The sequence below is a fragment of the Antrostomus carolinensis genome, unplaced genomic scaffold (assembly GCF_000700745.2).
Source record: "Antrostomus carolinensis isolate BGI_N321 unplaced genomic scaffold, ASM70074v2 scaffold55146, whole genome shotgun sequence".
Lineage (NCBI taxonomy): Eukaryota > Metazoa > Chordata > Aves > Caprimulgiformes > Caprimulgidae > Antrostomus > Antrostomus carolinensis.
Genome location: NW_010325032.1, coordinates 1,711 through 11,256, shown reverse-complemented (window position 1 = coordinate 11,256; position 9,546 = coordinate 1,711). Strand labels below are relative to the sequence as shown.

At 41.8% G+C, this 9,546-nt stretch overlaps 1 protein-coding gene across 1 annotated transcript; it reads left to right on the top strand.

The window, feature by feature from the left end:
• Positions 1-297: 297 nt before the first annotated feature.
• LOC104527374 (E3 ubiquitin-protein ligase MARCH8) lies at positions 298-3,338 on the top strand (the record flags this gene model as incomplete). The annotated part of the gene is made up of 2 exons (XM_010171075.2): positions 298-445; positions 2,913-3,338. Coding segments are annotated over 2 exons (453 nt in total), but the record flags the coding sequence as incomplete, so codon positions are not given.
• Between the last annotated feature and the right edge of the window lie 6,208 nt (positions 3,339-9,546).

Here is a 9,546-nt window from a genome sequence, read left to right as displayed (position 1 = left end):
TGTTGTGCCTGGGTGGGCAGGCAGGGTGCAGGGACATTGTGCTGAGGCTCCAGATTGGAGCTGAGCACTGGAGGTCCCCTCTGGTGCCAGGATGGCTCCTGTCACAGCAGGGTGAGCTGCCAGCCATCATATGCCTGCTGTTGTCAGAGCAATAACGCTGTCTGACTTTTGAAATCCGTGTTAGGAGGAAACTGGTCTCCTGCCCGGTTTTTGTTCTTATCAGTGTTCTCTTTTTATACTCTCTAGTAACTACAATAAACACCTAATCTCTTGTTCTGCTTCTGGGTTTCTTGCCAGTGGGAGAAGCTGCAGATGACGGCCAGCGAGAGGAGGAAGATCATGTGCTCTGTAACATTCCATATCATTGCCATCACCTGCGTTGTGTGGTCTCTCTATGTCCTGATAGACAGGACCGCTGAAGAGATTAAACAGGGACAGACTACCGGTATGTTACTTGGATATCTTCCCACTTATTCTCTTCGAATAATTATTTCTCCAGGATGCAGAGTGTGAGTGTGCAGGTCAAGTTTATACTCAGACTAGTTCAGCTTTAGCCTGAGGTTGGGTTGGTTTAAAAGCATAGTTCTAAAATGATTTAGTTAAATCGGTGTAAATTTGTCTATGAGTGCTTTTTAAGTCTATTTTAAGTCAATTTAGTTTGCAGTTATGAAATGCACAGATATGAGAGCTGTTCCACTGTAGCCAAACACAAAATTGTACTGCCTTAGCTAATTTAGTTTTGAATTGGAAAACTTACTGAGCAGATAAGGACATAAGCATTTGTTTGCTGCTATGGCTGCTTTCTAACTGGGAAAAACCAACGCAGTTATTAAAAAGAGAAGTACTAAGAGGAACCTAAATCCAAATCTTTGAGGTAAATCAACAGAGTTTTCTTTCCATTCAGTCATCTGTGGTGTGGGTTAGCTCAAGTTTCCTGTGAGACCCATATTAGACTGGAGAAATTTTTTATGAGTGGTTGTGCCTGAAGCAGAAGAAATACAGGTTCATTCATGGGACTCCAATTCATGCAACTGAGAAGAGGTTCACTGCAATTCGTGTAGTGGCTGTCACCCCACTGCAGGGATGTCTTAACTTCTTGAATAGTAGGGTTTTTTTAGTTTGCCAGCTATAAACTTACCATTGAAATCTGTTTGCCTGGGTGTGCTGGGCTGCAAATTTGCAGCTGGTGCTGAACTGCTTCTCAGGCAGCTGAGCTGTCCCTGAAGGTGGATAGGAGGGATGAGGTATCCTGCAAGGCTGGGAGCCATTAGAAGGCAAGCTGTCCTAGCTCACAGAGCATTGCATGCCAACTAGACATGCAGCTGGGAAATGTTTTGTTGGTGATTGAAGAGCATCATCTGGGGAGGTAGCAGAGCATCAACAGACCTGTAGATCTACAGAGCTGTTACATTCTCTGCAGAGGAGAATCACACTTCAAACAGAACAGTTTTTTGAAAGTTTTGTTGTTGTTTCTCATTTGAGCTATAGTTTGATTGTTCATTACATCAGTCAGAAAGCTGCTTTGAATGAAATCTTTTTGTTTCTCTTGCATCTGGTCCCATCTTTTCCATGTATGCTGAAAATTGGCCTTGCAGTGTAAGGTTTCCTTATGATAATGAAAAGCATATGCTTTCAAAGATTTAGTGTCTCCAGGTTATTTTAGCCAATAAATATTATAGCTAATATTTTAGCCAATTATATGAATGTGAGTGGGAGGATTAGTGTGAATATTTAATACTTGTTACAATGTTGCCTTTGCTTCCTTCATTTGGATTCTACATCTGGGGAGTGCTGTAAAAGAGCTGGAGGGTGTGGGGAGTGTGTGTGGGTATACGTTCGTGTCTCCACAGGGGCAAGCATATGCTATCACTGCCTACAGATGGCATCAAATTGCTCACCTGTGAATCAGAGGTTTGGGTATTAATCATGGGCAGGATTTCATCAGTAGTCATATTGCAGTGCCCTTTGTATTTTGGGACTAAACTATTTTCATTCCTCCCATGCTACCATGTATTTCCAAAAGAACATTGGCCTGTATCTTGGTAAAAACTTTGACTACGTGAGAGGCCGTGATTTTATTCTCTGAGAAACCTGATCGTAGGTGATTCAGCATGGTTTCATATCCATCTTGAGGCGCTGCTTATCTTCAAAGAGGAGAGAAACTGGGTGGACACAAGACCTATGTAAGCAGATGATGTACAAAATAAATAGTGTCTCATTTAGAAGGAGTTGATAGAGATGTAACAAGATCCAATGTCTAAAAGTTCAGGCTAGACAAATTCAGGAAGAGTAATGGTGGAAATTTTTAATATGGAGGGTAAGCTTCAGCATCTCCAGCATTTGCAGTTTTGCATCCGGAGTGGCACTCTAGTTCAACTACATGTTACTGGGTATGATGCAGATAAAATTGTCTGGTCTGAATAATGAACATGTTAAGCTTAATGGTAACAATTGTGCACTTTTGAGTTTAAAGACTGTGTGATCACACAGTGAAAAAGACTTCTTGGGTCACTGACTTGAGTATCCTGCTATAAAGAAGAAACTATGTCATAATCTGATGCAATTTTAATTTAAAAACAAGTGTAATAGGACCTAAACTTATTACTGACTCGTGCCTTGACTCAGTGATTGTGCTGCACAAGAGCTCAGACACAGAGGATCACTTGTTTTGTTTTTCCTCTGGTGGGTGAGAATAAATGTGATATGTGAAGTAGAAGTCTGCATGTGTTTGACTTGAAGGGTGGGGGCAGGGGGGAAGGCCAAACAAGAAATGTGGCAAAATAAGAATAGTTTAGACAATCCAAACTCTGCAACGGTTTCCTTTACAGGATGTTTTTGAGAGATCAAATGTAGTCCAGCCAATACTGACCCAGTCCTCTTTCTTTCTTCTTTTTTAATTTTCTTTCTTACAGGGATTCTGGAGTGGCCATTTTGGACTAAGCTGGTAGTTGTGGCTATTGGTTTCACTGGCGGACTTCTGTTCATGTATGTACAATGCAAAGTGTACGTACAGCTGTGGAAGAGACTTAAAGCTTATAACCGAGTAATATATGTACAAAACTGTCCAGAAACTAGCAAAAAGAATATTTTTGAAAAACCTGCACTAATGGAGCCAAACTTTGAAAGCAAAGAAATCCTTGGGGTTCACCATTCAGACACAAACTCTTCACATTACACAGAGCCAGAAGACTGTGCTGCAGAAATCCTTCACGTCTGATTGCGGGGTGGGAGGGGTGTTTCTGTATGTCCTTGAAGATTTAAGATATCATTGTTTACTGCAAACTGCTCTACCTTTTTAAAATCGGCTAACAGCTGAAGGCTGGCAGATGAATTTTTTTACATTTGTTTTTTGTTGGAATTTTTTAAAATCCCTTTGGCATATCTGTCAATGTCATCATGATTGCATACCTCTCAACGTTTTGTCTCTCGGACTGGCTGATCAAAGAGCCACAGGATACTGGGTAGAATAAGCCTTGGATTTGGTATCAATCAAGCTGCTAGTGAGCTGTCATCAACTTCATGGAGTCTGTTACTTTAGAAGAGGACTCTACATGATTCTGGAGTATGTGTAGAGTGGGGTTTGTTTGTTTGTTTGTCTGTTCTTTAAATGTAATGAAGGAGGTTGTCCCAGACACGAGGGAAATGAGAGAGCTAGAGTCTAATCTGTCGCTAACACTGCCACTAACATTTTGTCTTAGGCAGCAGGAGTAAAATGTTGCTTTACATATTGTGATGAGACTTACAAAGCAAATAGCACTTTTAAAAATCTTTATTTTCTAATATGTATGTCAAATAAGAATGAAACTTGAAAGAATGTGTCATTTTTTAAACATTTATTCATTCTTTACCCCGTCTATTCTTCTGGAACATAAACCTCTTGCCTTATAAAAAAAATTAAAAAAATTCCAACCTGTGATTTCCAACACATGCCCACATTATCTTACTAAACATAACACTAAAAGACTCTGCCTCATTGGGTTTCCTTTGAGAAGCAATTTTTTTCCAAGGATATTGCACTTGTGACTTGTGTATGGGGAGCAGTGGGTGTGTACAGTGTTTGTTTTCAATGCATAGTGGTTTCAGTGCTCTGTTTTGGGAGTTGGTTTTGCTTTTTTTTTTTTTAACAGGTCAGACCATCAACACACCTGTGCATATATACCTGATGTAACTTTCATTCCAAACCTTTGGCAAAGGGTTCGTTGCTATATTGGTAAAAAAGCAAGCTGTTATGGAAAAAAAGATACTTAGTCAATACAGCTGAAATTTGTTTTCCTTCTTTAGTGCTGTGTCATGTGTGAATTACCCAAGAATCTGACATTGTCAGAGGAGATGCTGAGATCAAAGTCTAGGAAGTAAATATTGCGTTAAGTGAATGAGTTTAAAAACACCTGCCTGGTTTTAGTCCTGATGTGATGCATTACGTGGTTAGAGAATAGTTTTGTCTGTGCTTTTGAATTTGGGACTGGCTTTTTAATCAGTTAGCCCCAATTAAAAGAGAGGGACAGCTTTAAAATCTGTTTGCAGGGCTTTAGACAGAGTTGCCCAAAGCCTGGGGTGTCAGCTGTTGATTCGCTTGTCCAATCTGCGTCACTGAACCCCTGTCCAGTTTCAAGCCCTCATTTAACCAAAGTCTCAGCATGACGGGAGTGGAAACAAAGCCCCACAAAAAAGCTGACTTTCTCTACCTAAGCCCTGTCTAACACTCTGTGAAGTCAATTATAATCTTCTGGTTGGTTTTAATAGGACTTGCCTGGACTTCTCAGTTAGGTAAAAGCTTCTGTTTATGTGTTGAGATACGGAACTAAATCCCCAGCTCCAGTTCAGATTTTACTTAGTCGTTTTCAAGCACAACTTTCATTGAGCAAGTTCTTTTCATAATAAAAGTAGTTGCTTTAGGACTTCCCAAAGTATAAGAGATCGGTGATTTTTTTTTTTCTTAAAATATAATATTAATTTATTTCTAAATTAATCTTTCAAAAGAAGGCAGAGAAGGGACTTATGGTAAGAGAACACACACTAGTGGTTTCTAAGAGCAGTTAGTGGAAGAGCATGTGTGTGCATGCATGCCTCTGCGTGATCTCATGCCTGAAGCTTACAGGCTGTGATCTTCACGAACAACACGGTACCTTGTTCTTGAGATGTTTTAAAATACCCAGACCTCTAGGCAGTCCTAGCAAAGCTGCAGTGGCACGAGTTTGTGTACTGTGCTAGGTGTCAGGATGCTTAGGTGATACGGGCAGACAAACCCTGCATGCCTTGCTAGCATCGGGGCAGCAGTCTTCATGACCATATGCATGTAGAGTTTGTTGCCTATGCCTGCCATAATTTAAAGTGCAATTACTCAGGCCCTTTCCTGAACTCTGCTGTGGGTGATCCTCTTCTATTATGAGAACCCGGATAATACACTGTCTTGTTTTGTTTTCTGTTTTTTTTGTTAAAAGATTTACTAGATAAACTCAGGTGGGTTTAAATATCAGGTCTTGCATACCTTCATTGTGTTCTTCTGAAATGCCCAGTGCACAAGGCTTATATGTCTGTGAGATGCTCACGTTACAGCTGCAACATACACGGGATCAGCTGTTGACTGATGCTGTGCACATTCTTATCCAGTCTGTGGCCAGTGAAATGAAAATGGGTAAGTTCTGGTATGAAACCTGATGTTCTGACACGTGCCAGTATGACATACTGCAATGTGCTGGTCCTGTTTCAGTCACTGTCATACGTGATTCTTGGTGAAATATTGTGAAATGTCATTTGGTGTTTTGGAAGCTCCATGTGGCACATGCCAGGTAGTGTTCATTGTATTCAGGATACTGAAGATTTCTGCTGTGCCCCTGTGTATCTTAACTTAGGAAGAAAAATATTCTCCAGAAAAATCATCTGGGGAAAAATATTTGCAGATGAAACTCTTAGCCAGTGTTGCTGCTAACCTTTCCCTGTCCCGGCGGGTCTTTTCAGAATGAAAATTAAGGCCTCATATTGAAACTCTTTATACTGCTTAGGAATGCAAATACCAGGAGAGGCTGCACAGAAGAGATACATTAAGGATCTGTTAAGGGTTTCCATTTATGCTGATCACACTTCTCACACTGATTCTTGCTTGGTGTTAACAGTGGGCTTCTGGAGCTGCAGTTCTCTGCTTCTGCACGGTGCTGTCAAATGGCACGAAAAGGCTGAATGGTGCTTTTTCCTTCTTTCCCCTCAAGGAGATTCTGTTTGACCTGTTTTCAGCTTCCAGCTGTGAGGCATTAATGCTAGCTCAGGTGAGCTCCATCCTTCCTGTCGGTAAGGGGAATGACCACCCCCCATCAGGTCAGGCTTTCCAACACTTCCTTCTGGCAGCTTTTGAAATGACTGAAATAGAAGTCAGATTTTTTTTTTAGTCCTTGTTCCTTGGCCAAAGTTAGTTTGGGTTACCTGGGACTTGTCTGAGTAGGGGGGATTGTAGGCTTAATGCCATCTACCACGACCCCTTTCCTAGGTTGCCAGAGCCTTTGCTGATATGCCCCATGCTCCAGGTATCTGACTAGATTCCCATTATGTTGACTTAAATCTTGTCCAAAAAAAATGCTGGCTGTGCCAAGGAAATTTTCCTGCCATGTCATATTTGTTATATCTGCCAGGTCATGAACATGCATTATATTAGAAATACAGGCGTGTGCTGCAGAAGGTTGATCCCCTTTAAGAGATCACAAGATGTTAAATTCCTATGAAATCTCAGGACTTTCCTCAAGTGTAACCCTGTATTTTGGGAGCAGGGGTGGTGTTTAAAATGTTGCCCTATGTTCTGAAGGAGATGGCCAGACTGGGGACAGCTTCCTCTGGTTGAATGTCATTGAGATTGGCTTTGCTTCAGCAGGGAGGGATTCAGCAGAGGTTACACTGAGCCTGCAAGGGGTTAGAGATGTGCTGAGCCTCTGTGCTGTGCCTGGGATATCCTGGGAAGCAATAGTAACTCCCTGTGCAAGCCCCCTGCTGCCAATCCCCTGTACCGATCAGGGCATCAGCCCCACCTGTGGCGGTGCTGTAAGGAAGGGGGTGCTTGGCGTGCCGCTCGTGACGCACAGATATGGCCGTGCGTGGGAGCTGGTTGCTTCTGCCCTGTGTTTGGCTGGGTAAGTATCTATGACAAAGTGGGACCCGGCTCTAAATTTCTGCTGAAGCTGTGGGATGTTAAGATACCAGCTTCCTGGTGTAGTCTGCTGTGGAGATTGTGGCCAGCAATGAAAGGGAGGTTGGTGATTCTGGGCTGGATTCATTTCAAATATGGGTGAAACAGGGAAAATACAAAAGCAAGGATTTTGCTGGCTGGGTTTTCACAGTGTTACCTTAGATATGCAAAGAAAACTTCTAAGTGGGACCTTTTATTTTGTGATTATTTTTTAGTTTTGAGATACTGCAGTGTCTGTATATTCCAATGAAGTACTGAAAGCACTTGTCTTTGTATAGAAGATAACTGTTTAAAAAAATTGCAGCTGATCTTGTATTTCGGTAAAACATTTGTAGATAGGTAATTGTATAATGTTAAACAACTTTACACTGGCATGTGTTGTATAGTTTATACAAGACACTTCACAATTCTGCAGATTTTTTTAGTTAGTAAATTTCTAGTAACTTAAATGTATAGTTTTGTACCCTTTCAAGTATGTTCATTTTCTCAGTATTACCACTTGCAGAATTATTTTTAGTTTCTTAAACTGTAATTGGTTATTTGTGTGTGATACACAGGGTTATTGACTGCAGCAATAAAGTGTTTCTATAAAAAAAACACAGAACAAAACCATTATAGTATCCGTTTTGTTTGAAAAATCATCAGAGGCCCATATGAGTGAAAAATTGAGCTCTCCAGTAGTAAGATGATCAAAGTGAGTTACTTTCACTGGAGTAAACATGGAACTTGATGGGTCTTCAGTATAGCAGGCTAATGCAGAGTAGCATCCCATGACAGTTTGATGTTAAAATGATTCATAATGTTAAAGGGATAGTTAACCATTAGAATAAATGGGTGACTCCTTCAGTGCAGTGAGAAGATTATGACTGTGCAGGTGCTTTGGGTTCAGATGCAGGCTTCTGCCATGCAGGAGGTGGGGAGAGAGGATTCCTGTGGGCCTTAAAATCTGGAGCTTCTGGAATTGACACTGAGTGTTGCTATGAACACATCCTGTCTGAAGCCAGTGTTCTCACACACATCGGTTTCTATGCAGAGGTGCAGAGCAGAAGATGCTCGTTACTATGATTCTCTAAGAAGAAAAATAATTTTGTGTAAGCATGGAGGGGTGGATGGCTGCATTTACCCTTCATTGCTGATGGCACAATTGCAATGCTGCATGTGTTTTCATGACAGGAGTGAGCCTCAGAAAAAGAGTCTTCAGCAGTTTCTCTTGAATAGGTTTCTAGCACCAGTAATCAAGGAAAAACAGCTACTTGCACTGCTGTGAGAAGGCTTGTAACAAAAACATACATGCCAAAGAGCAAATAAGATCTGAAAATGTGTCTGTAACAGATACAAGGAGGCTCAAATAAACTCTTTTAATTTATAGTTCTTTTTAAGGAGTGATTAGTTTAAAATTTTCTTTTAGGTAAGAAAGGGGAGGAAATCTTGATACTGCAACCCTAGAAAGGTGTCTCCCATGCAAAACAAAAGCTTCTGTCCTATATTCCTTAGTGAAGCAAGTCTGGTTGTAGTAAATTAAGCTACTTACATAAAGTTTGCAAATCCACCAGCAAGACCTCTATACAAAAGTACCCTGGTGGAGAGATGGCAAGATAATTTCCAGAGCCTGCTGTTGACTGTCAGTTTCTGGGATGAAAAGCTGATAGACGGTTTACGGAACACAGCCTGTAGAGCCATCTGGCTGCTGCTTAAAACGTGCTCCTTATCTTGGGTTCAGGCACCTTGAGTTAATTATAAAATAATTTCTTTCCTCTTGTAAACCTAATTTTTGTCTGAAAGACTCTTACTATCACCATGTGAAGTGTGTCCATGTCTGAGGTGGAGCAGAGTGGTGGCTCAGTGGTGCATGGCACAGCTGTGACTCCAAGAACAGGATTTTTCAGGTAGTCCCCAGGAACTGGAGCTGTCTGGTGAGTAGTTACTGGCATCTGGCTGGCAAGACCAGCATGATGTGCCTCTCAGAGCAGGACAGAGGGGGGTTGTGGGGAGGCAGGGGGGCAGCAGCAGGGGTTGGTAAGATCCACCTGAGTGCACTCTGGGGGCTGCAGAGGTGTCAAATGGTGTAACTCCATCTGCTGTTTCTGAAACCAAACCCCAATAGTCTCAGGAGCCAGGCTTGTGCCTGCACTGCTGGTCAGCCCATCCCACAGGGACTGTACATCCCCTTCTTCCACAGCCACCCTGTAGACCACTTTCCTGTCACCCACCTCCTCCATTTCAGACACCTGTAAAATGGTGCGTTTTCCTCTTTCCATTCATTCTACTTGTGCAACCCAAATTTCCTTCCTCTTCCCCTCTTCCTCTTTCACCACTGTCATCATTTCTCAGTCACTCAGCTTGCCTCTGGGCGAGGCTGGGCAGAGAAGGCTGTG